At 38.4% G+C, this 25,190-nt stretch overlaps 4 protein-coding genes across 7 annotated transcripts; 2 read left to right on the top strand and 2 right to left on the bottom strand.

Annotated features, from left to right (window-relative positions):
* Positions 1 to 1,149: 1,149 nt before the first annotated feature.
* LOC113774659 (probable pre-mRNA-splicing factor ATP-dependent RNA helicase DEAH5) lies at positions 1,150 to 5,758 on the top strand. The gene is made up of 2 exons (XM_027319249.1): positions 1,150 to 4,621; positions 5,070 to 5,758. Exons 1-2 carry the CDS (start codon positions 1,431 to 1,433, stop codon positions 5,461 to 5,463), a joined length of 3,585 nt encoding a protein of 1,194 aa, XP_027175050.1. The 5' UTR covers positions 1,150 to 1,430; the 3' UTR covers positions 5,464 to 5,758.
* Positions 5,759 to 7,110: 1,352 nt separating this feature from the next.
* On the top strand, positions 7,111 to 11,808 carry LOC113774661. Of its 4 annotated transcripts, none has more exons than XM_027319251.1 (8): positions 7,111 to 7,327; positions 7,435 to 7,603; positions 8,492 to 8,610; positions 9,329 to 9,411; positions 10,045 to 10,166; positions 10,325 to 10,489; positions 10,827 to 10,920; positions 11,311 to 11,808. In XM_027319251.1, exons 2-8 carry the CDS (start codon positions 7,441 to 7,443, stop codon positions 11,498 to 11,500), a joined length of 936 nt encoding a protein of 311 aa, XP_027175052.1. In that variant the 5' UTR covers positions 7,111 to 7,327; positions 7,435 to 7,440; the 3' UTR covers positions 11,501 to 11,808. The 4 variants fall into 4 exon arrangements, with proteins under 4 accessions (XP_027175052.1, XP_027175056.1, XP_027175055.1 ...); XM_027319255.1 differs by having other exon boundaries at positions 7,112 to 7,308; positions 7,534 to 7,603; XM_027319254.1 differs by having other exon boundaries at positions 7,112 to 7,313; positions 7,534 to 7,603.
* Positions 11,809 to 11,946: 138 nt separating this feature from the next.
* LOC113774660 (CRM-domain containing factor CFM3, chloroplastic/mitochondrial) lies at positions 11,947 to 17,285 on the bottom strand. Its single transcript, XM_027319250.1, has 9 exons — positions 16,040 to 17,285; positions 15,294 to 15,759; positions 15,079 to 15,209; positions 14,275 to 14,625; positions 14,007 to 14,163; positions 13,516 to 13,808; positions 13,339 to 13,398; positions 13,167 to 13,253; positions 11,947 to 12,720 (listed from the first exon to the last, which is right to left on the bottom strand). The coding sequence occupies exons 1-9, from the start codon at positions 17,246 to 17,248 to the stop codon at positions 12,658 to 12,660; spliced, it is 2,817 nt and encodes a 938-aa protein (XP_027175051.1). The 5' UTR covers positions 17,249 to 17,285; the 3' UTR covers positions 11,947 to 12,657.
* Positions 17,286 to 20,656: 3,371 nt separating this feature from the next.
* LOC113776119 (cytokinin dehydrogenase 3-like) lies at positions 20,657 to 24,393 on the bottom strand. The gene is made up of 5 exons (XM_027321199.1): positions 23,747 to 24,393; positions 22,647 to 22,774; positions 21,722 to 21,985; positions 21,297 to 21,565; positions 20,657 to 21,093 (listed from the first exon to the last, which is right to left on the bottom strand). The coding sequence occupies exons 1-5, from the start codon at positions 24,372 to 24,374 to the stop codon at positions 20,799 to 20,801; spliced, it is 1,584 nt and encodes a 527-aa protein (XP_027177000.1). The 5' UTR covers positions 24,375 to 24,393; the 3' UTR covers positions 20,657 to 20,798.
* Positions 24,394 to 25,190: the final 797 nt, after the last annotated feature.

Raw genomic sequence — 25,190 nt, 5'->3', positions numbered from 1 at the left:
CAACCTTTTGCAACCAAATTTCAACGTATTAGTGATGAGGGAAGAATTCTACTACCTGTTTCTACTCTTGAAATAAGAAACCGACGGTCAACTATACCCGGCATGCATTTTCCTCTAAAAATTAATGAGATGGGATGGGATTCAGATTCTCTTTCAGTTCGTCTCGTTGCATCCATCGAAGGGTCCAACTAATTAATGACAAACAATTAGTCAGTACAAGGAACAGCTTCGATTCTGACTTCATCTTCTACTATGAGTACTTGAGAAGCAATTTTCAAGAAAAATAATATCAGAAAATGATAGGATGTGCTTACTCTTGATTTATTAGATTACTAATCTGTCAGAAGTTTTCGCTATCAAATTCAGGATTCAGGTTAAATATATATATATGGATAAGTTTTATTTCAAATCGAAACATACGATCATACACAGTAAATGGACCTGGGTTTGATTTTGGGCCTTGATATAGATCTTATCCTACGAGACCTATAACGCTATGTACAGCGGGCTTTGACTTTGAAAAGTTTAAATCCAAACTCGTAAGAAAGATGATGGGCCTGAAGAACTGACAAAACGAAATTGATGCAAACAAATTGGAATATGCCAATTGAGAAAGGGTATGAATTTTTTCAGTTCAAAACCATATGGTAACTACGGCTGATCCAAATGCATCAAACATTGGGGAAGGCTAGAAGCTCATTTCTGTGTTAAAAAGAATTTGGGCCTCATTATTTGAAGAAAATATTACATCTTAAAAAAAAAAATTAGAATATGATAAGTATTTTAAACCTCTAATTTTCATTATTTGATGTTGTATTTTTTGAGTGACTTTACTAACATTTAATTGTGTTGTTTTAGGAAAAGATTTTAGTTTAGTCCAACAAATTTGCATCAAGAATTATTTTTTCATTTAGGGGTACTAAAGGCCTTTTAGTTTTTAGGGCATATAAAAATGCATGGGCTTGTAATCGATTTGAGAAATTTGCTACAGATAACTAAATACAAGCATATTGATAATTTAGGGCATCAATTGACAGTAAACTTTTTTCTAAATTCTACGCGGCCAAAACGTTGCCGTATTGGATTCATAAATAAACACCACCACCGACGCAAACAACGGAAACCGCGCATTAGTCAAGACCCCAAATTCCGACGAGGACAAATCACGAATCTTAAACCGCGCCATCCCAACCTTTTTCTCTCTCTCTCTTTTTTTTTTTTGTGTTTTTGTTTTTTGGGGGAACCGTTCCTCCGGCGGCCTATAAATACTCTTTGTAGAGATTAAATTAAGTTTTGTTCCTTATTGGGACTCCTGATTAAGATAGGTTGCGAACTCCAGTTGATTGGCTAGGGTTTTGTTTCTCATCGGCTTGCCGGTTGCTGGTTTTCTGGAAGACTTGATTGATTGAGGCTGTTCATACGTCGTGGAGATGGGGGACGGCCCTGGGCTGAAGGAATTAGAATATCTCTCGCTCGTCTCTAAGGTATGTTCAGAACTCGAGACTCATTTAGGTGTTGGGGAGAAGGTTTTAGCTGAATTTATTACTGAAATTGGTAGAAATTGTGAGAATGTGGATGAGTTTGATGCTAAGCTTAAAGAGAATGGTGCTGAGATGCCCGATTATTTTGTCCGGACTCTGCTGACCATTATTCATGCTATTTTGCCTCCCAAACCTAAGTCCGAGAAGGAACCTAAGGTTGAGGAAAAGAAATCAGGGTATTCAGCTTTGAAGATTGCAGATAGTAGAGAGAAAGTGAAGGAATTGGAGCGGGAGATTCAGTTGGAAGCTAGGAGTAAGCAGCGAGAGGAAGAAGAGAAAGAAGAAGATAGATACAGGGATAGACGAGAAAGGGACCGGGACAGAGATAGGGGCAGGAGGAGGGAAAGAGAAAGGGATGGAAACAGAGACAGAGATAGAGATAGAGATAGAGATAGGGGCAGGGATAGAGATAGCGACCGAGATAGAGGTAGGGACAGGGATAGGGATAGGAAGAGAGAAAGGGATGATGGCTACGATAATGATGAAACTAGGAAAAGGCACATGCAGAGTCGACATGAGAGGAGCGGGAGAGATGGCTATGACCGTGAAGATATTGATAACAATGAAAGAAGGGAGAGGAACAATGGCAGGCATATGGGAGGTGAGCCAGAATTATATCAGGTGTATAAGGGGAGGGTGTCGAGGGTGATGGAATCAGGTTGTTTCGTTCAGCTGAATGAGTTTAGAGGGAAGGAGGGATTGGTCCACGTTTCTCAGATGGCAACTAGGAGGATAACTAATGCCAAGGATGTTGTAAAGAGGGATCAGGAAGTTTATGTGAAGGTGATTTCCATGAATGGGCAGAAGTTGAGTTTGTCAATGAGGGATGTTGATCAAAATTCTGGCAAGGATTTGTTGCCATTGAAGAAGAGTGGTGAAGATGATGGTTTGAGAGCAAATCCAAATAGTAATGGGGGTCCTGTGACTAAAACAGGGCTTTCAGGGATTAAAATCAATGAAGAAGATGATTCTATGCCTTCAAGGAGGCCGTTGAAGAGAATGAGTTCACCTGAGAGATGGGAGGCAAAACAACTCATCGCTTCCGGGGTTTTGGGTGTTAAAGAATATCCCATGTATGATGATGAAGGAGATGGTTTGATGTATCAGGAGGAAGGTGCCGAGGAGGAGCTAGAAATTGAGCTGAATGAAGATGAGCCAGCTTTCTTGCAAGGCCAGAGTCGCTACTCCATAGACATGTCTCCTGTTAAGATCTTTAAGAATCCCGAGGGCTCATTGAGTCGTGCTGCTGCACTTCAGTCTGCTTTAATAAAAGAGAGAAGAGAAGTAAGGGAGCAGCAGCAGAGGACAATGCTGGATTCAATTCCAAAAGATTTGAATCGACCATGGGAAGACCCAATGCCTGAGACAGGCGAGAGGCATTTGGCACAAGAGTTGAGGGGTGTTGGATTGTCAGCATATGACATGCCAGAATGGAAAAAGGATGCCTATGGAAAAGCTCTTACTTTTGGGCAAAGATCCAAGCTTTCTATTCAGGAGCAAAGGCAGAGCCTGCCCATTTATAAGCTAAAGAAAGAGTTAATACAGGCTGTCCATGATAATCAGGTTTTGGTTGTGATTGGTGAGACAGGTTCAGGCAAAACGACTCAGGTTACCCAGTATTTAGCTGAGGCTGGATATACTACCAAGGGTAAAATTGGATGCACTCAGCCTCGGAGGGTGGCTGCCATGTCTGTGGCTAAGAGGGTCGCTGAGGAGTTCGGTTGCCGTTTGGGTGAAGAGGTGGGGTATGCTATCCGTTTTGAGGATTGCACTGGACCTGACACTGTCATCAAGTATATGACTGATGGCATGTTGCTGAGGGAGATTCTGGTTGATGAGAATTTGTCTCAATATTCTGTGATCATGCTGGATGAAGCTCATGAGAGGACAATTCATACTGATGTGCTTTTTGGGCTGCTTAAGCAACTTGTGAAACGGAGACCCGACCTTCGTTTGATTGTCACGTCTGCCACACTGGATGCTGAGAAATTCTCGGGTTATTTCTTCAACTGTAACATCTTCACCATTCCCGGAAGAACTTTTCCAGTTGAAATACTATACACTAAGCAGCCAGAAAGTGACTACCTTGATGCTTCTCTAATTACAGTCTTGCAAATCCATTTGACCGAGCCTGAAGGTGATGTTTTACTCTTCTTAACTGGTCAGGAAGAAATCGATTATGCATGTCAATGTCTCTATGAGAGAATGAAAGGGCTGGGTAAAAATGTTCCCGAGTTAATCATCTTACCAGTATACAGTGCCCTTCCAAGTGAAATGCAATCAAGAATTTTTGAACCAGCCCCTCTAGGAAAGAGAAAAGTTGTTGTCGCAACCAACATTGCTGAAGCTTCGTTGACAATTGATGGTATATTCTATGTCATCGATCCTGGATTTGCCAAGCAGAATGTTTACAATCCTAAACAAGGATTGGATTCGTTGGTGATAACTCCAATTTCCCAAGCCTCAGCAAAACAGAGAGCAGGACGTGCTGGACGTACAGGACCCGGAAAGTGTTATCGTCTGTACACAGAGAGTGCATTCCACAATGAAATGCCACCCACCACAATTCCAGAAATTCAGAGGATTAATCTTGGGACAACTACTCTTAATATGAAAGCTATGGGCATTAATGATCTTCTGTCTTTCGATTTTATGGACCCTCCTTCTCCTCAAGCCCTCATATCTGCCATGGAACAACTTTACAGTCTTGGAGCTTTGGATGAAGAGGGACTTCTTACTAAATTGGGCAGGAAAATGGCCGAATTTCCTCTTGATCCCCCTTTATCTAAGATGCTTCTAGCTAGTGTCGATCTTGGTTGCAGTGATGAGATTTTAACAATAATTGCAATGATTCAAACCGGAAATATCTTCTATCGTCCAAGGGAAAAACAGGCTCAAGCGGATCAGAAAAGGGCTAAATTTTTCCAGCCGGAGGGAGATCATTTGACGTTACTTGCGGTTTATGAGGCTTGGAAAGCAAAAAACTTTTCTGGTCCATGGTGCTTTGAAAACTTTGTTCAGTCCCGATCTTTGAGGAGAGCTCAGGATGTTAGGAAGCAACTTCTCTCCATCATGGACAAGTATGTATTTCCATCCTTTAAACTGGTGCACTGTTGGTGATTAGGAATCTGCTCAAGTTTATGACTGTTCACATTATAATCTTTGAAAGTTTTCTTAACTGAGGCTATAGATATGGTACTGTTTTGTTTTTTAATTTGTTTGATCTGTGTTCTCTTTGCTCCTTGGCAAGTTTAACCTGATAGTAAAGGAACCTTGTTAAATTTATGTATCTCATGGTTTAGTAACTTGGTTAACAATCTGCCTTTTATGCGGATGAAGAAATACTACTGCATATCTTTTGTGAACAAGCAGTTACTTTGGTAGTTACATTTCTGTGACATGCTTGTATGCTTAACCATTCCTAGTGTACATGTTTCTGTAATGCAGTTATTCTCAGTTTTTTTTCGTGTTTCCTCTGTAACTTAGAACCTTGGATGGTGTTACTAAATTAATTTTGTTCTTGTACAGGTATAAATTGGATGTCTTGGGTGCTGGAAAGAATTTCACCAAGATTAGGAAGGCTATTACAGCAGGCTTCTTCTTCCATGCTGCCAGGAAGGATCCACAAGAGGGTTATAGGACCCTGGTGGAGAACCAACCAGTTTATATTCATCCAAGCAGTGCCCTTTTTCAAAGACAACCTGATTGGGTTATCTACCATGAGCTGGTGATGACCACAAAAGAGTATATGCGTGAGGTAACAGTCATAGATCCAAAGTGGCTTGTTGAACTGGCACCGAGATTTTTCAAGGTGTCAGATCCCACAAAGATGAGCAAGCGCAAGAGACAAGAACGGATTGAACCACTTTATGACAGATATCATGAGCCTAACTCTTGGCGCCTCAGTAAAAGGAGGGCTTGATTTGTCTTTGCTGTATAACCACGTTTCAGATATTACAAGCCACTTCTGGCGAAGTGATTGGAATTGGGTTTTTTCCTTGTGCTTGAATTGTATCATAGACAGTCACTCTTGTTCCTCTCTTGTAGGCCTAATTGTTGTAAATTTGGGAAATTCTTTTTGCCTTTTGAAGAGTCCACATTTTACCTTTGAAAGCCCTTTAATGACCCCAACAGAGGGGTTATTCACCCGTGCTGCCGCCTTGTTGCATAAGTGCTGTGGTTTATCTCATATAAAGCTGGAAATGTCACTTTTTGAACGACATATTCTTCTATATTGGTTATGGCGTCATGCATTTGATGTCTTTGTATACCTGTGGCACAATGAAAAGTTATCTCAGCGAATGCTGCTGTTAAACTTGATTTTTTGATGCTGTTACTGGGGAAAAAGCACCTTCAGTCTCAAGTTGACAACGTACATAGGATGAGATACGACGTCACATTATGGTCTTCTAGTCACTTAGGTGTCCCTTGACTATGCAGGAGCAAGGATTTGCAAGGATTTTTTATCTCCTCTTTTTAACTGGGATTGGGTTTTCATTACCTTCACGTCCCTTATCTTTGCTTCCAGCTTCTCCCTTCCCGATTCTTCTACCAGAAAAATCAACAAAGTGTCCTTTTTGTTCAGCATTTATCCCAATTTTCGTTTTGGTGTATACGAGGAGTAGAACTGTCAAATTACTCCGTAGTTCTTGGCGCAAAATATTGTACATTTGCATTCAGGTTTCTACACTAAAGACTCCAAAGATGTATTGCTGCTTATACCCTCTAAATTGTATGGCACAATTAAGAGTAGGATAAGTTCCCACACTAGTTCTGATTCGCACCCTTCTACATTTTAGGATAGCGTAGTACCTAACTTCAAAGTATTTTCCGCTATCCCACAATTATCAGCAGGGTGGTAAGAAGCTTCAAGCACCCTTGCCAAGTTGAGAGTCCAGACCCCTGCTAATGACCAATCACTTCAAGCATACATATATTCTCACGAATGGCTATAGTTACTCGTAGGCAAACTTCTAAGTTTTGGTCCTTGCAATATGGCATTTGTTGCTCTTGTATAAGCTGCTGAGTTCTGGCCCAAGCATGGACATGGTGGGTCTACCTGATTTGACATGTGAACGTAATTTCTTGCTGTAATTTGTAAGATGGCTTAATTACAATTCCCCCAAAGACTTGTTATAGCAATGGATACTTTCCCCTTGGATGAAAATCAACCAAACTATAGGATAGGATATATGCAGCATGGATCACTCCAGAAATTACAGGGTGCAACCGGAAACATGGACGAGTCTTTGTTCCATCACTCCTGAAATTAGTCGCCAGGGGCAACGTCGCTAACATGCAGACTGGGGGCCCAAAACAATGTCCGTAGGTTGATCGCCAAGATTTTGTTAGAGGACTTCAACATTCGAATTGGAGTGTATTATAGTGGCTGGCTAGGTCAGTAACACTACTAATCATCAGTTCACCAGTCATCCGTTAGGAAATAATTAATACTATCCTTGTATAGCGGCAAATAATTAATTATGCACAATGATTGCTAAGGGCATCGGCATGTGATGATGATTTGCACTATATATATATATATTTTGGGCCTGCGTCAACATGGCTCCAGATTGAGAAGAATAGGATTCTCTATTGCTAATGACTGTAAAAGAATGGGCCACTGAATAAAATCCGTCCACCAGTCAAAATAGCTCTCAAATCAATCCTCGAGGAGCTGGTAAACAAGAAACAAGAAAGATAGCCACTGCAGTCGTGAGAATCCGATCAAGCAAAGCAGGAATTGACGGCTAAAATCACAGAGCAGGCCAGATGAGTCCCTACTAGTACTTCTCTTTTTCTCATTTCTTTTTTAATTTCATTTTTTCTTGGATAGTAAAATTCTTCTTAATTTCATTTTAACGGGGATTCATTACTCTTACCAATTGGTCAGAGACACATGGGAATAGCCAGGGTCTGTGATTTCAATCTGGTCCTCCCATGTTCTTTCTTTTCCAGAAAATCTCATCTATCAAAACTTTCCAATAATCAGGTCCGATTCATTCCTTCACCCGATCAGAGCTTCAGAGCTAAAACATCAATCAGCATGTCAGAAAACCCAGGTAAGAGAATCCTTGAAAATCTCTTGTTCCGGGGTTTTTCTTTATACATTCACAAAAAGTCTCCATCTTGAAGCTGCTCCTTCTTTTTCTGCCAGTGGGCTATGCGGTCTGCCGGTTTCTGCTTTATTTTTGTGTGCTGACTTTCTGATGATTCATTTGCATGTAATGCATGACTTTGTACACCAAATTGAAACTATGGGCATTACACTGACTGATGGATTTAAAAATTAAACAGGGTTAAGCTAATTCTGCATTTCCCGGGAGAGAGGATGAGGGGAAAGAGACGAGTGGTACTATGGCTTTTGGGAAGGAATGAAAAGACAAATTTTTAAACCGCCAAGATTTGGTTCGCTGTTTAAGGAAGTATAATTCAGCATAGAGATACTTGTTCATATTTAGTAATAAAGTATACGAGTCCGCTTTTCTATTATACTAGGCAATATGGTTTATGGATGTGAGGATCAATATAACTTCTGGCTGAAGCTTTATCATGGAAACTACTAGTACGCAGAGTGGTTATGCAAGATATTGAACCAATAAGCTAGGAATAATAGACAGTTAAAATCAGCTTAAATAATTCGCTGTGTTAAACTGTTCCTTTCACGCCGCTCTATGTTTAGAGAGTTTTATTCGTGCTGTTAACTTCTTTAGTTGGAGGAATGCTGTGTGGCACTTCATTGAGTCTGTTTAAGCAGTTTATATGGGCAGACTCTGGAAATTCAACTCTTGTTCTGTTTTGAGTTTTGACTGGATTTAGCCATGAAAGCAGGTGTTGTCAAATTGCACGGCAACATATCTTGTGGAGATCTAGGCTATTAATATGAAGATATATCTACATTGGCATGGTAATACATGTATAAGAATTGATCCATACTTATAATGTTGCAGTAACTAGGCAGCAGAAAGTCACTTTACAGAACAAACATGGTGAAAAGCTTGTGGGCGTCTTCCATGATGCTGGATCTGCAGATGTTGTAGTCTTATGTCATGGATTTCGATCCTCAAAGGTTGGAAGCTCTTCTATTCTGCTCATGATACCTACTTTTACTGTCTTCCGTCTTCCAGTTACAACTTTGTTCAATCTTTGAATTTTCCAAAACCAAATGTCTTTATTTTTTCTTTTTCTTTAGATCTAATGGTAGCTGGAATATTACTGAATTGCATCCCCTTCTTTATTTCTGTATTGACGGAAAGCTAGGTGGGCACTTGTTTATTTGTGGCACACAGAACTAATCTGGCATTTGTAACCCCAATCTTTTGCTGTTAATACTGATTTACTTGACTTCCTTTGGTTGAAAAGGCTTAATAAAGCTCACGTGGTTTTGTAGTATAGTTTAGGCAAGTGAATGAAGTTCGTCTATAGTTTAGAAGAAAGTGCAAGGACGCTTCTTCAAAAAAAGATAAGCGATGATGTAAGACTCAAGCAGTAAATTGTTTATTAGAGATCCTGAGTGTCTGAAAACAGTGATAATAAGCTCATCTTGGTTTATTTGGGAGTCTTAATGGATATAATTAAGATTGTGTACTACCTTCATCTTTTCTTCTTCTTCCTTTATTAGTATTATTATTAATATTGTTATTGTTGTTGTTGTTGTTTCTTTTTGCAATTTAGACCAAGTACTTGACTAAAATATCTTTTTTGTGATATGGCACAACAACCAACATATGGTGTGTAATATACTGAGTTGTAGATTGATAACTTTTAATCTTCATTTGTGTTGTCAGATGAACGAGACTATGATGAATTTTTCTGCTGCTCTAGAGAAAGAAGGAATTAGCGCATTTCGATTTGACTTTGCTGGAAATGGGTAAGCTTTAGCACTGTGGTTCATTTAATCACTGTTCTACAGGTTTTCGAATATTATCCTTTAGCATTGCGTGATGAATTTGTGTCCAAATAACAGCCACATTTGTTATACTGGAATTTCATCACTAGCTAACAAATGGATACTACCTTTTAATTGGTTAATACTGTGCTTTTCAATGCCATGATTTCCCAGGTTAATGAGCTACTTGTAATGTGCTCCCTTCACTCCAGCATTGATTTCTTACTTACCTTAAATTGAAAAAGTATGGCTTTAGGGTTCTTATGGGTTGTAACCAACCCTTGTACATTAGTGATTAATTGGTTTAATTACATAATTATTTGTAAAGAGCTTATTTAATTGGGCCATTATAAAGAGTTTGGCTAATTAGCTCTATACTTAATTGGTCAGTGCAATCTAATTTAGGAATTTATACTGCTCCAAGATGTTAATTTTGCCTGAAATTCTTTATGCTTCTGACAGTTTGATGCAATGAAAAGGGTACTGTTTAGCACTTGCTTTATTTTGGCTAGATCTCCTCTTCCTCAGGGACCCTGAGATTTAGTTAAAGTTTTTATTTCTGGCAATTGTATGGATAGATTCTACTAACCTCTCATCACAATTATTCATTTCCAGAGAAAGTGAAGGCTTATTTCAGTATGGCAACTACTGGAGAGAGGTTGAGGACTTGCGATCTGTGGTTGAGTACTTCATTGCAGCCAACCGTAGGATTACTGCAATTCTTGGGCACAGTAAAGGTGTGCAAACTTTTTGAAATAGTGTGAAACATATTTGATAGAAATTAATGCGTGCACATAAGTTGTAAATCATAAGAACTCTGTGCATGTATATTTATGCTTAATTTTTTAAATTGGTTTTGACTAGATGATACAACTTTTGGTGCTTTAAATTGCAGGTGGCAATATTGTGCTGCTATATGCATCTAAATATCATGATATTTGCAATGTGATCAATGTGTCTGGCCGTTACAAACTGGATAGGGGCATTGAGGAGCGACTGGGAAAAGACTTTTTGGAAAGAATCAAGAAAGATGGCCATATTGATGTCAAAAGTGGAGCTGGTAATTTTAATAACGCATTGTAATGATTATCTAGCATCTGACTGTTCACAACCTGATTATTTATGGCTCTAAATTCAGGGAAAAAGAATATGAGCAGGACCTACTGCTTAGGACCCCATGTTGCATTTTTCTGTGCTTTACTTGTTTTACACGAGTATTCAATTTTTACATGGAGTAAAAAGTTCCGGTTTATCAAATGAATTCCCCGTTTGCAAATTCATCTTTCCTTTCTGATGCTTTACAAGTGCTTTGAAAGCATTATTCTCTTTAGTAATACATGTTGTATGGTTTTCTACTCCTGCTCATAGTGGAGCTAATGAAGTTCTTCATTATGCAGGTGATGTTCAATACCGTGTCACGGTGGAAAGCATGATGGATCGACTGAACACAAACATGCATGAGGCGTGCCTTGTAATTGACAAAGAATGCAGGTTAGAGTAGCTTATTTAGACCCCGTTGTTTACTAGCCTGCTTTAGACCTGCCTGTTTTGAGCCTTCATAAGTTATCCCATTACCGCCTCAATCACATGAACCAAAAACACAGAAATGGTGTTCGACAAAATTGAAGATTTTCATGAAGCTTCTGCAGGTAAAGTGATTTTGTTTTCTAGTGCGAGAAAAGAATTCTACGTAATTTGGGAACAGCATGAAATACCCGAAACTGAGATACATCGGTGGTTAAATATGTAATTGCATATATATAACATAGGATTTTTGTTAACATGTATTGATAATGTAGTTGAGGCAGATGCATAGATTTTAATCTCCTATTAATGAGTAACTGTTATCTGCACACCCACTCAATATATGCGTTTGTACAGGGTATTAACGGTGCATGGGTCTGCCGATGAAATTATCCCTGTGGAAGATGCCTTGGATTTTGCAAAGATCATACCAAATCACAAGTTGCACATTATTGAAGGTGCTGACCACAGTTATACTTCACATCAAGCTGAATTAACTTCTGTTGTTCTGCCTTTCATTAAAGAAGGCCTTGCAGGAGGCCAGTAAGCAGCCTTAGCTGAGTTAGTCGGCCTTTCAAATTTACACCAACGGTTCCAAGAAGCTGAATAGTCGGTATTTTAGACTTATTTGGCCTAATCAGCCATGAAAATTGCTTGTGTATTAGCTTTACGTTACAAAGCTTACAGTTTTCAAGCATTCTTGACCTCTTGTGGAGCAATTCTTCAATAGTGCTCGAGAAAGAGTATGAAGCTGTGAAGGCTGCTCGAGAAAGTGTTCTGCCTTTATATTTTTTTGCCTTTTGGCTTGGGAAAGAAACAGCTTTTGATGTCTTAAATTGCTCGACTTGTGGAGCTTGGTCGTGTGATTTTGTGAATCTTCTTCCCGGCTGCTTGGTTTCCTTTTTCACGTGAACATAAATCATGCTATACGCCCTGAAAAAGCCTCCTGCAGCATGGCCACAAGATGGTGATGTTTTGAACCTAATCTTCTTCTTCTTCTTCCTCTTTTTTTTTTTTCGGAACTTGGCCAAACCAACTCGAGTTACGCATTCCTGTCTGAACTTGCCAAACCACACTCTCAGCGGTACATAAGCTTCAGCATATTGTCTCAAGGATTTCTTAGCTCACATGAATGCCCCTTCAAGCACACTGATTGAAATTAAGCAAATCGATCTCCAATTTGCTTTCACCTCCATTCCCCTCCCCAATAACACAAAAAGCTATCTTCCATTAATTTGCACATTCTTAACCACTGACTCTTAATACACTCTGATGAGGTGCACCAATTTGCAGAAAGCTAAAGTGATTGCAGCTGATATGTTTCTTTTAGGAACTATGTTGGATATTACATACATGTAAACTAGCTACATTAGTATTCACTTCAACAGCTTTATTGATCGAAAGATTATAGATTCATGAGATTCTTGAGCTTAAAATTCTACAGGCTCACATGCACAACTATTCATTGTCACAAGATTTTTCATCCTAAGAATGGTGTGGGACTTGAATCAAGTACGTTTGTAATGGTCACACACCCACATGCAGCAACCCTGGAGATCACTGTCCATCCAAATCTCAAATCCCGTTAACCAAACCTTTGGAGCTTTTCAGTTCGGACCCCCTTCCAAGTGTTAATTTGAAAAATCGAGCTTTTTTTCACCACGGAGCAGTTCTGTGTTCTAGTTTTTCCTTCTCAAACCCTCGTCAAGAAGTTCCAACATCACCGCTGCAGTTATACGTCTCAAGATATGCATCTTCATCTTCATCCTACATAAACGAGACAGATGCCGCCAATCATGATTAAGCCACTTGGCAAATGGTCGTCACAGCCATTCACAAAAAATAAAATATCCGAACTAGCATATATTTGTTATTGTTACGAAGTATAAACATTAAGCAGATAGAGAACATGTTTATCCAAAGCCTACTAAAGGAAATATCCAAGATTTCCAGTCAAGTCTATTGGAGAAAAGATGTTAGAAACCAAGAGAATGGACCATCAATAGTGTCAAAATTACAAGATTACAATTATGCAATCCTTTCTGTGACTGAATATTGCTTCAGATATAAGAAAACTAGGCAAAGTAGTACCAATGATTTGAAAGGTAAACATAATTTAAAAGATCTTCATGTCTACATCCTCCACTGCCATAAATTCTACAACAACCAGAAAAAATCAGTCAAATGCATTCAAAGCTTAAATTATTGCTTACTTCTTGCAATTCATCATCATCGGATGCATCATCCACCCTTGAGTACAAGGTCTCCTCATCGATCTCCTTGACATTCTTCATATCTTCCTGTGCAGCAAGAAACAAGTTAACCTTTAGCTTCTCCTGATTCTTATGCATATCATACAGAATGTCATTTAGCCAGAAAACATACAAGCTCAGATTTCAGCTTCTCAATTTTTTCTTGCAACTCTGCAACATGATGCTTTAAAGCCTGGATATGTTTCAATGAGGATACATGATTAATGATCATCTCAACAAACAATATTGTAAATCTGGACATTGAAGGAAGAAAAAAAAGGGGTTTGTAAAAATCACTAGTCATGATTACCTCACGTCTCTGAAGCTCAATAGAACGAGCCAATGCTTGCCTTCTTGTCAGAAGATTTTTAGGCCTAAATGCACTAGGAGGGAGATAATTTTTTCCACGATAAACAATAATGAGATATCCTTTGGCAGTTTTGTCAACTGATACTAAAATACCACCACTCTCTGCCTCAAGAGAAATTGCAATATGTTTGACTTGTGGGAAACTTTTTCGTTCCACAAAAATCTTCACCAGCTCTCTGTACTTCCAGTGCAGGTGCATATTTTCAATGGTACCATCAAAAATGCCTCTCCTTCCTAAAAACCAGAACATGTTAATTCCTAGCTTTCATCTGTTACTGACTAATAATACACAAACAAAAGAACTGGACAAAATAGCAATACAGAACTGATATGAAAAGAAAACGTTGGTGACTTTAGATCGCATGGTCCCACTACATGGCTACAGCAGATAGATTTCCTAATAAGTAAAGCTCAAGGAACAGCAATTGTTACCTAGAAACAGATATGGTTTCATACTCAGACCCATTTTCCGAAATAAAAACCTTTCCTCATCATTTATAGTTTCCAAGTCAGTGGGTTGTTCAGCAGGTTCAAAATTTTCTTGCACTTTCAATACAGCCTTCTCGGCCTTTGTTATCTTCCCTTTTGCCTGCAAATAGCGGAAAGTTTATATAGAGCCAAATATTCACAAGGGCTAAAAGTAGTGCCTGCATTTTCCAAAAAAAAAAAAAAAGACTCATCTTAATATACTGCCACTTACAATAGCTAGCTTGTTCTCAAGAGATTTAACCAAAGCAGCATGCTTTGCTACAGCTGAATCTCTCATCATCTTCTCTAAATCTTCACCAGTTGCCTGGTTGTTCCAGCGCAAGGTTGCTGCCTTTGTCTCAGAAAGGGTTCCGGCAACTAAAGGCCGTTCAGCAACTTTGACATTTGACGCAATCAGGGCCAATGCTCTCTGACGCGCTATTTCTTCCTCATCCTGTTGGAGAACAGTTTCTCTCTCTTTTTCCACTAATGCTTGCGTAACACCAGATGGCAAAAAATCATTTCCCCTGTAAAATACGATATATTCCTTGTTTCTTGACAATAGTGTACCTCCAGTTAATACCTAAGCGAATCATATCAGAATGTTGTTAGCAAGAAAGACGTGCATCAACCAACAACATCACATTCCTCACAGGAAAAGAAAAAGAAAGTAAACTAGTGTTTCTCAAATGATTAGCATGATTGGAACAAATTCTTTTAAGAGCACCAAGCAAAAAAGAAGGCTTGCTCAGAAGCTGATTATTTAAACACTGAAATGCAAATACCAATAAAAGAAAAACTACCAGACAGTTCATGATGCTTTCACTCATTTTCAGGTTCAACAATTTGTCCATGCGTTTAATGTGACTGGAGATTCAATGAATCAGAATAGAGATTAAAAATGTGAGCAAGCAAATATTCACACTCTTCAACATACTCATAGGTGAAAATATTCGTTAACTCATATATATATATATATATATATATATATATATGTGTGTGTGTGTGTATGAATGTAGGGATTCAGATATCCAACCTTGAGTTCTTCTGCCATTCTTTCATTGCAAGTATTCTGTACACCACGTTTGATGGCTATCTTTGCAATAGCACACTTTTCCCACAACTTTACCATTGCCAATGCCAGACCTTGCAGTTGTCTGTTTCTTCCTAGATATTTGTAAAAACATACTCCATATATGAGTACTCAATATCTGAAACAAAGAGAAAGCACAAATATGAGTTGGCACACACCTAGGGCAAAATGTGGAGGCAATACTCTGGCACTCCTACGGAAAAATGTCATTTCTTTGTCACGTAAACCATGTCTTATCCCATGAGGTAGAAGCCTAAATGGGGGTCTATATCCAGGAACAACATCAGGAAGCAAGTCAGCATCAACAGGCACTGGTTCACGCCCTGACCAATCTTTGAACCGTGGACCAAGTTCATCCAGCAGTAGGTTGAGCTCACTTCGATCCTTGAGTTCTTTGACAGATAGGTTGTTCGAATAAGATTTAGCAGTCGATGGTTCAGCAGAGCATGAGGTACCGATGCTTCGAGCAAAATTATTCACCTGAACTCCTGAAGATTCAAATTCCTTTGTCTTGTCTTGAGTTTGTCTAGCATACGACTGTACACAATCTAATTTGTATCCCATTCCTCTGTACAACACCACTGTACTGCCTGATCTCCAAATAACCAAACCTCCAGTTCTACTCTGACAGAAGGCATAGTACACTATATATAAGCATCCAGTAGGCTTGATTGCATACAAATCTGAAGTAATATTCATTCGAACCAGTCGTAATGGTAAAGCAAATTTATGAAATTATTGCAAATGAGGATGTTATAACCATAGAATAGGATAACGTAAAGCTAACTTCAACCAGCATAAAAGAAAGACATCAACGCTAGCAGTTAACTGATACAAGGAAGACTGACATCATGTATTTGCAGTAAAAGCTAACATTCATAACTGACTCTGAAGAAAAACTAACCTCTAGAATCTGGTGTGTCCACCTCATATTCATGGCAGTAGGACCTTCGAATTTCAGCTTCACCACCTCATCCAGCTTCCACTTCTCATGAATAGAGTCCACCAATGCCTGCGTTACACCGGCTGCCCCAACCTTTATTCTCTCTACCATCCTCAAAGCCAAATTCCTAAGCCTCTTCAATTCAGGCTCGGGTATTACTTTCTCTGCCACCTCAGTGTTACTTTTTCTTAATCTTTTCCCTTCATGATATTGTTGATCACTCTCACTCTCCCACGGCAACCTCACTGATTCACTAGTATCCCCTGAATCCTTCACATAATTCTGAAAAGCCCCCAACCCATTATTGCTATGTTCAGCACCCTTGTCTATCTCATTAAACAAAAACTCACCTGTCTGTGACAGCTCATTCGAAGTATCATCCTTCTTGGCACCATTTTCTCCAATTTCCTCATCAAGTTTAAGCTTTTCCTCCATTTTCTTTACATCTTGAAATACACTAAAGCTGGTAACATAATTTTCAGAATGCTCATTAAAGCCATTTCGGGTTTCATCATCCTTGACACCCTTTTCTCCACTTTGCTCATCAAGATCAAATTTTCCCTCAAAATTATTACAATTTTGAATTACACGACCGTTAGTAGCATAATTTTGAGCATGATCATTAAGGCCATTGAGGCTTTCAGTACCATTACTGGCCCGCCTCGAGTTTCTAACTGGATTATCAAACTGGGACTTTTTTCTGGGCTTTTTTCCATGCTCCCAAGGAGGCAATATTACCTTTTCTGGTAAACCAGAACTCACTGGCTGACTAACTGCAGAGCTCTTTTCACTTGCTGTCTGAGAAACAACCCCATTGGAAAATCTCACATTTCGCTCTTCATCTTCTTCAAAATTTTCGAACTTTGCTTCTTCTTTTTCTTCTTCTTCCCATGGGAGTTTTTCTATCAAGATAGTGGGTTTCCGAGACCATTTATCTTGAATTTGCTCAAGAAAGCTAGGCCTGGGCTTTCTCTTCTTCCTGGTGAGGCTACTTTGCTGCGTGCCAATTTCAATAGAATGAGTCGAACAACAAGTTTTAAACTTGAGAGCTCTGCTTAAGCAACGGGTTTCTAATAGTGGAATGAGAAAGTGAGATTGTGAAGAAGATGAAGAAGGGTATGGAAATGGAGTCTGGGAGAGAAAATTCAATGGCGATTGCGAAGTTGCCATTACTGAAGATGACTCGATTGCCGAATGTTGTCTAGCAGGAGAACAACTTGGGCTTCATCGATGCCAATTATTTGGCCGGCCCAAATTTTAACAGAACGGGTTGTCATTTTACTCTCAAGCAACTCGTGGACATATGATGGGCTCACTTTTCACAAAACCAAAGAAGTTTAACGTAAAGCCCTCTTATGCCCTTGAGTATCTGGTTTAGTTGGTAAAGACGATCAAAAACGCTCCTATTTTTTTTTCTTTCAGGTTTAAGGTCTTCCATTGAACAAAAAAAAATTTTTTTTTTTCTTGAGTTCTTCCAAATTTTTTTTTTTTTTTAGCTTTCAGGCTGAAGGTCTCCCATTGAAAAAAAAAAATTTTCGCTTGAGTTTTTCCAATTTTCTCAACTTTTTTTTTTTGGGATAAGTGGAAGGTCCTATGTCCTGAATCCAGAACCTTCCATTTATACTCCCTCTCCCTTTACTATCTAACCCAACCTTCCCTCTCGAATTTACTGGAAACGATTACTACTTGTTGGATAATATTTCGAGCAATGAAATCAAAATGAAATTTACAAGTGCTAAATTATACTATCGAAAGTACATAATCTTTCCTCATAAACAGGTGATGCAAAATCATTTTGCATACGAGTGTGGTGTGCCCATTAGTTTTTATTTTTCTTCGGTTCATTTAACCTTTATTGCGAGCAATTAATGATAATTGGTATGGGTTGGTTAGAATAGGACACAATTGTCTAAAGTAAAAGTTCAAAATGCAACGTAAAAACTAACGAGACCAATGTGGGATCAAACTGCGTTTAACCGAGAACCGGAAAAGTTTTATGTAAGCTGTAGTTGGTCGTGTAACAAAGGAGTTCAGCTATACGAATGCTATTCTTGAATACTCTCTCTCTCTCTCTGGTTGTGTAAATTCTTGGCTATCTTACTATAATATCTAAAGTTTTATCCTGCATCAAGCCTTACTTTGTCATTAGCAAAACCTGGTGGCCAAAGTGGTGCAGCCAAACTTCAAGTTGATATCTTTTAGCAAATAAGGGGAAGAAACAACTCCAACATATTCTTCATCGGCAGTTCCAAGATCGTTCCACAATAACAAAATGCATTCCGGCAGTGCTACAAAAGAATTTACAGAACAGGATTTGTGGTGGTGTATATCCTCATATGTATGGTTCAAAATATGCGAGCTAAGGATAAAGTCAAGAAGCTTTTTCGACTGAAAAATGAAAGGCACGACTTGTGAACAATGCGGGATTATGATAGAACAAATCACCTCGCAAATTTATACAGCAAATTAGCTCGATGGAAGTTGTACAAGTGCCAAACAAATGAACGTCGAGTTGTCGACTTCGTGGTGTCTAATCTCATCTGCTAGCACTAAGCAGTAAAATCTCGACCACTTAAAACTAGTTCTTTGGGTAAACAAGAAGATAATAAGATTAGCTTAGCTTGGTGCAGGAGTCTTTTGCGTGGTTTATGTGTCCGCAGGTAACCGGCCAACTAGATTGTGCCCTTTCAATACCTCAGACGACCTCCACACCAAAACACACACACACACAACCACCCCCCCCCCCCCCCCCCCCACCACCACACACCAAAAGAAAAAAAAAAAAACCCCCATAAAAATGCAGAAGAGTTTTTTTTAAAAAGTAACTATTTTTTTTTTTGAAGGGGCTATAGTATATGTTTTAGAAGACACTAAAAGATTAAATAAAACCTGTAATTCGTGTCAAATTATACTCTTTTTTTTTTTATAGTGTTGATTAAAAAGGGAGAATGTTGTCTAACTGGAAATCACAGATTGGTAGAGCCCATGATCCAATTATTTAATGTTAATTAACTAAAACCCCCTAATTTCTTTGCCTAGTAGATGATGAGCAGCTTCTTCGGCAGCCACAGACACACCTTGATGCTAAGCATAAGGGAGACATAATCATTAACGTTAATGATACCATTGTTTATTCTTTGCTAGTTTTCACGGTGTTCGATCTTCGTGGATTAACAAGCATAATGACAATGCCGAACTTATTAGGCAGGCTGCAGCAGCAGCCTCTTGTTGAAATCCAAAGGAACCTCAAAAGCTAAAGGCTATAGAATCACATTTACGGCTTGTCTCCACTTCCCCGTGTGAACGACTGTGAAATTATTACTCGACTTTACAATCCATAATCAAGCACACCAGAAAAATAATTTTCAATTAAAATTTCCAGCAGGAAACAGATTCCCTCTTTTCAGCCGAAAAGGTGCAATTCATGGAAGTGAAACATGACTATATTTTTTTGGGATAATTTCAGAAAGGTTTCTAGTAATTTCAGACAGCTCCTCTCACGTTTTAAAAATTACACATGTCTCTCCTAGAACATAGGTTTAGGTTTCACCTTGATGATATAAGACCAAAAAAGTATATGAATGCCCAAAATTGCCCTCACCTAAATTTCCTTAATATGAATAATCATTAAGATTTTTTAAAAGTCAAAAATACACTTGTATATTATCAAAATTATGAGTCTTATTGCTTAGCCAATGTCTTGATATTTTCCATCCCCATGGTTTTCTACATCCACTCAAACTTTCAAACTCTTATCACTTTTTCTTCTTCCAAACAAACTCTTTGTCTTAGATGCCAAAATCCACCATCATAATTCTTACCTTCACAATCTTTACCTCGTTATAAGTTTCTTCCATATATTGCCTAACAAATCTTTAGTCATAAAACTCACAATCCTTACCTTTTCCCCACTCAAACAGCCAAGCCCTCAGTTACCAAAATTCTTCTAATCTCTGCTCTCAACATTTGGGTTGGTCATATTAAATCAGCCCACATTTTTTTTTTCTCTGAATTGACACAATTTTATTGAAAACAAATTTGATATCTATTAAGAGGAACCAGACTTTATCAACAAAGTGCAAGTTTGGGATAGTAGTTTTAGTACAATCTATCAAATTATATTTTCCATAATCCGGTAGCTTTTTTGTCCTCAATGATATGACCAATTGGGTGGTTTGCAGTGATGATTGCTTCCATCATCATCAACAGCAGTAGCATATTTGAGTGATAGAAGGAAGGAGACATCTACCTTGATTAGCAAATTTGAATGATAGAAGGTTACAATTTAATGGCCATGACTAAAGTAATTTGGCCACAATATATGGCTTAGTAAAGAAAAATTGTTTTCCTTTTCTCATTTTCCTTTTTTCTATTATTTTTTCCCTTTTTTATCAATGGCTTGTCTTTTGAAAATTATGAAGGTTATTATAGTCAGCGTTTATCATCAAGAGAGGTAAGTGTAATATTGAAAATTTCAAGAGAGTTCAATGAAATTGTCAGAAACCTCAGGGGAGGTTTCTGAAATTATCCCTATTTTTTATAATTGGAAAAAACCATTAATATGGCTCCTACCTGGCAACATAGTGCGTTCATTTACATAAAACTTGGTAATCTTGTACAGGAAGTAATAGTTGCAACTACTGCCTGAACTAAATTAGTGATCAAGAGGACTTGAATCTACTTTCTATCTAACTAAATTGATGAAACTATGTGCCTAATTCTAAACAAAATTGAAAATTTTTTGTCCTGGAGATAATATCATTTTCGGATCAAACCGAGCTTTTCTTTCTTGAAATGTGCTCCATTTCGACCCAAAATGGTTCATCCAGTCTTGTCTGGTTTTGTAGTGCGGAAGATACTGCTTGATCTCGATGCCATTTTTGTCACAAAACTCCAGTAGTTCATTATTTTGGTCATCCAAGTTCTTCCAGTCATCCAATGTACCAGATTGCAATAGTCCCACGCAGTAAAATGTATCTTCGTCAGGTACGACAGCCGACATTCTCTCATCCCACCTGTAACCAATTAAAAATAAAAATTTATGTTAATTAAATAACATGGAGTGCTAATAATGTTTAACTCGATCCGAACACAAATATATTTGCGAACAATAATGTTGTCTTAATACTATAATTACCACCACAGCTGGGGTAGAATAATATATTTCCAAGTAAGAAATAAAATATTAGTGCGTAGCATTTTAGAGGCTGATGATTACATTTTCTTGCTTGTTGGGTAGACAAGAATGGGTCCTGTAGCCTTATTCTGTTTAAGTAAGATGTCGACAAAAACACCAGCATTGAAGTCCATGATACGAGACTTGGGTACAAAGAGATTGAGCCACGGATGAGGGACATCCCACAATCCCTTGGACTGAAGCTTGAGCTCCCCACTTCTTACTCTATTCAGAAAACCCACGAAGGAATCATCTTTCTTGAATAAGAATCCAGGAATGTAGTGCAAACCCTCTAGCAATAATTCAAGTTCCTACACATTAGAACAAACAAACATGTTATATATATATATATATTTATATACATATATATATATAGACGTCTGCCTGGATAGTAGCATCAAATATGTGTTCAATACTATAAGCTAAATGTACAGTAATTGACAAGAATGATTATTAGGATTGCATACCTGATCAACAGTAGCAGCAGTGTTATCGTCGTAGTACTTGACAACTTCCATGCAGTAGAGGATGCCTTGTTCAGTTAACAAGGAAGAAATTTTGGACTGATGGGAAGCGGAGAAAAATGAAGATCTCCAGTTATTGGGAGAACTTTGTTGCAGTATAAGGGAACCTTCTACATAGTCTACGCCATTATCATTAATTGAGATTAGATATTCCTGGTCTCTTGTAAAGCTGGAAAAATCATCGTACATTATTCTCAGCCATTTCACCTGTACATGTAAAAAGAGAAAAAAAATGTGTACTAGTAAGACATATGTACAACACTACTTGTCTGCCAATTCATAAGCAAAAGCACCCCTGAATCCATCAAAAGAATAAATCCTGGATTCCTTAATTTTGTCCATATTCGTCTTAAGAAAAGTCACAATTGATGTGGAATAGAGATAATGGTTTCTTGTAGCATGATTATTAAACTTATCAGGTCATAATCAAATTACATTATCAATCCAAGCAAGAAGTCTTAGCTTTTCAGGGCAGTAGATTAGATCCAACAGTGCTTTAAGATACTGACAAGTAAGCATGACTAATATTTTTAAGGACTCCTTAATTTGGTCACACTCAAAAACAAAAACAAAAAAATGAAAAAGTACTTAATTTGGTGGGTTGATCTATTTTTCCTATTTTGTTCATCTGCGGTTAACTATGATTGATGCTGAAATGTGTGGGGAACCAGCTGCTTGGACGTTAGCCGGGGAACTTTCAATCCAAGCCCTGTCGTATTGCAGTTACAAAGCGAAAATTTTTATGCTAGATTATATGCGTTATTTATGAACTTTTGTAGACGTTATTGTACGTACAAGATCTGGAAACTAAAAGTCAGTTTTTGTTTTTCTTTAATAGCAAAGATTTCGATGCAAATACTACACTTACTCGTGTTGGTGCTTTGTCCAAGACGATCCTTGCCCTGGTTATAATCCCAAATTGACCGAGGCCTCCCAGAACTGCATAATACAGCTCCGAGTTCATGTGCTTGGAGCAAGTGATGAATTCTCCTTTTCCTGAATCAAACAAATTTTGATGTCATCAGGTGAAGAAAAACAGCAAGCCAACTCAATGCCATGCAAAAGTACTGTACTCTTCGGGAATAATGTTTAAAGATTCTCTTGTTCACAAGAAAAACCAATTATGTTTGTTAGTTAGTGAGGACCTATGATTCGGATTCAACCAAACACATGCAACTATATATTCTTCTTCTTCATTTTTTTTTTCCCTTTTCCGTGTATATGAATCTTAGAGGAATCCCACCTAGAAGATCTTGCCAGGTCCGAGGAGGAAAACAAACCCTGAATAAAATCGCTACTGATGTAAAACATGTTACATTCTCGAATATATCAAGAAGGATCCGGCAAATCATATATATTCCTTCTCGTACCGCCTGGCTAACCTCATTATAATTCCTCCTCAACCAAAACCTTAGTAAGGTGGAGGCGGACAAAATCCTCCTGAGTCTAAACCTTGAAAGTGACTAAGTGGTGAGTAGCGACAATATTTCATCAACTTCAGGCCTTGGTATATCAACAAACAAGTTATGAGTAAAGTCAAATAAAGTTAATTTGTCCTTTTAGGCCTGGTGTTTTATCCATTGAGTCTTCTTTTCGTGACAAGATATGGAAAGGGGAAAATTGGCTTAATGAGCTTCAAAAATTATATATTTTATGAGTACAATGGAGTCAACTGCATGGTTGGCTATGTTGTATTATTATTCATTAGTAGTGACATAATTAACTCCTTACTTAGTATGCATAGTAGACTTTTACTCCAAATTAAGAACTCTTTAGTATGTATAGTAGTAGGCAGATTTCACTCCAATTTAAGAAAGCTTGGCTCGAGTCCAATGCGGGGAACCCAAGTTTTGCCGCTAATTGAGAACCTTGGCTCCTCGAGTCCAATGCTTGGGAGATATATAGAACAAAATATACTAGTAGTAGGAGACGACGAAGTCATGATCAAGAAAGTAGTAAATATTGTACCAGTAATGACATCGAGTTCATGAACATTGCTGATCTGGGGGCCGTGCCGGAAGGTCTGGCCGCTAATTCCAGCATTGGAGAGCGTTCCACCCACGGTTAGGTACAAATAATCAGTCCATGAAACGGGGGCAAGTCCATAATCAAGTGTGGTTCGCAACACATCGATCCATAGCTGCTCACCCCCGACATCCGCATAGTACCCTAATGACGGGCTCCACGAAACCTTAATCTTAGTTCCATTACTTGTACAATCACTCAAAGAACTCATCTCGATCACAACTCCATTGGGGGCCATGGCTTGTCCTCTGATGGAATGGCCGTGGCCTCGGGCGGCGATCCCAAACGGGACCGACGAATTATACGAGACATTGATTACACGAATGATATCGGGGACGGAAGAAGGATAAAAAACTGCGGATGGGATTTCTTGAACCAGTTTCCCAAAGTCAGAAGAGGCGGTGTTAATGGCGTCAGGATCAAAACGAAGCTTAGTGGCCATATCAAGAAAAAGAACTTGGCGGGGGAGAGAATTCGGCCATGGCCTAAACTTTCCAATGATGGAAATGAAGCGGCCTATGATGAACAAAAGCATGAAGAAACACGCAGGAATTGAAGAGGGCTTGGGCATGATTCTTCGTAGAGGGAGGGGAGAGGACTGAGAAGAAAGAGATTTTGGAAAAAAACAGAAGGTTTTGGTACGAGCGTGATCAGGCAAAGAAGGAGGGCTATTTATAGATGGAGGGAGAAGAAACTTTGTATATTCTGCATGAATACGAGGATGTGTGCAGTAATGAATAAATCTTTGCTGTACCAGAAAGAAATCTTGACAAAATGGAGGCGTTAATTTTGTCAAAGATTCGATAGGACAAGATACAGTGATGCTTCGCCTTTTGTTTCTATCGTCACGACTTGCTCATGCCATACAATGAAAACTTTTAACTTTGTTTCATCATTCCACGTTCAACTTTTAACGTGTAAATTTTATGTTTGTATCTTTGGCGTAATTTTACTGCTACTACAGATTCTGGAGTGGAGGCAGTACCCACGGTTTCTTCCAACTCAGTGGGCCTTTTAATTTCTTTCTCCTCAGTGAAGGGCTGTCACCAAACGAAACAAGAATAGACTAGTATCATTAGAATGTAACAACATGGCTAGCTGTCCTGATCTTCTAGGGAGACAATAAATATTAATTAATCAGGTCATCGCGAAATTTTGATTCTAGCTTTTAGATTTATTTTTTTGGGTTTCCCTTTCTTGTGTAAGATTTAGAGTTTTCTATAAGCTCCAAAAATAAAATTTTTTTTTAAAAGCGGCTAATAGTTTGTGATGGAAAAATGGTCATCATGCTTAGGCATAATGGGTATATAAAACGACAAATGGCACTGTATTATACTATTATATATACACTTGTTCTCTTGGTTTGGCTAACGGGTGTTAAATTTTT

The sequence above is a fragment of the Coffea eugenioides genome, chromosome 6 (assembly GCF_003713205.1).
Source record: "Coffea eugenioides isolate CCC68of chromosome 6, Ceug_1.0, whole genome shotgun sequence".
In the NCBI taxonomy this organism is placed as follows: domain Eukaryota; kingdom Viridiplantae; phylum Streptophyta; class Magnoliopsida; order Gentianales; family Rubiaceae; genus Coffea; species Coffea eugenioides.
The sequence above is the reverse complement of the archived record's forward strand: the minus strand, read 5'-3'. Positions and strand labels throughout refer to the sequence as shown.

Bases quoted from the DNA above. Each gene is read 5' to 3' on its own strand.
- LOC113774659 (XM_027319249.1), top strand. From the start codon at position 1,431: ATGGGGGACGGCCCTGGGCTGAAGGAATTAGAATATCTCTCGCTCGTC. The intron at 4,622-5,069 runs GTATGTATTTCC...GTTCTTGTACAG, and splicing joins CTTCTCTCCATCATGGACAA to GTATAAATTGGATGTCTTGG.
- LOC113774661 (XM_027319251.1), top strand. From the start codon at position 7,441: ATGGGAATAGCCAGGGTCTGTGATTTCAATCTGGTCCTCCCATGTTCT. The intron at 7,604-8,491 runs GTAAGAGAATCC...ATAATGTTGCAG, and splicing joins CAGCATGTCAGAAAACCCAG to TAACTAGGCAGCAGAAAGTC. The intron at 10,490-10,826 runs GTAATTTTAATA...TTCATTATGCAG, and splicing joins TGATGTCAAAAGTGGAGCTG to GTGATGTTCAATACCGTGTC.
- LOC113776119 (XM_027321199.1), bottom strand. From the start codon at position 24,374: ATGCCCAAGCCCTCTTCAATTCCTGCGTGTTTCTTCATGCTTTTGTTC. The intron at 21,986-22,646 runs GTAAGTGTAGTA...TTACATGTACAG, and splicing joins TGGACAAAGCACCAACACGA to GTGAAATGGCTGAGAATAAT. The intron at 21,094-21,296 runs GTAATCATCAGC...AATTGGTTACAG, and splicing joins TACCCAACAAGCAAGAAAAT to GTGGGATGAGAGAATGTCGG.
- LOC113774660 (XM_027319250.1), bottom strand. From the start codon at position 17,248: ATGGCAACTTCGCAATCGCCATTGAATTTTCTCTCCCAGACTCCATTT. The intron at 14,626-15,078 runs GTTGGATATCTG...TGATTCGCTTAG, and splicing joins GAATGGCAGAAGAACTCAAG to GTATTAACTGGAGGTACACT. The intron at 13,809-14,006 runs GTAACAATTGCT...TCTGGTTTTTAG, and splicing joins GAAACCATATCTGTTTCTAG to GAAGGAGAGGCATTTTTGAT.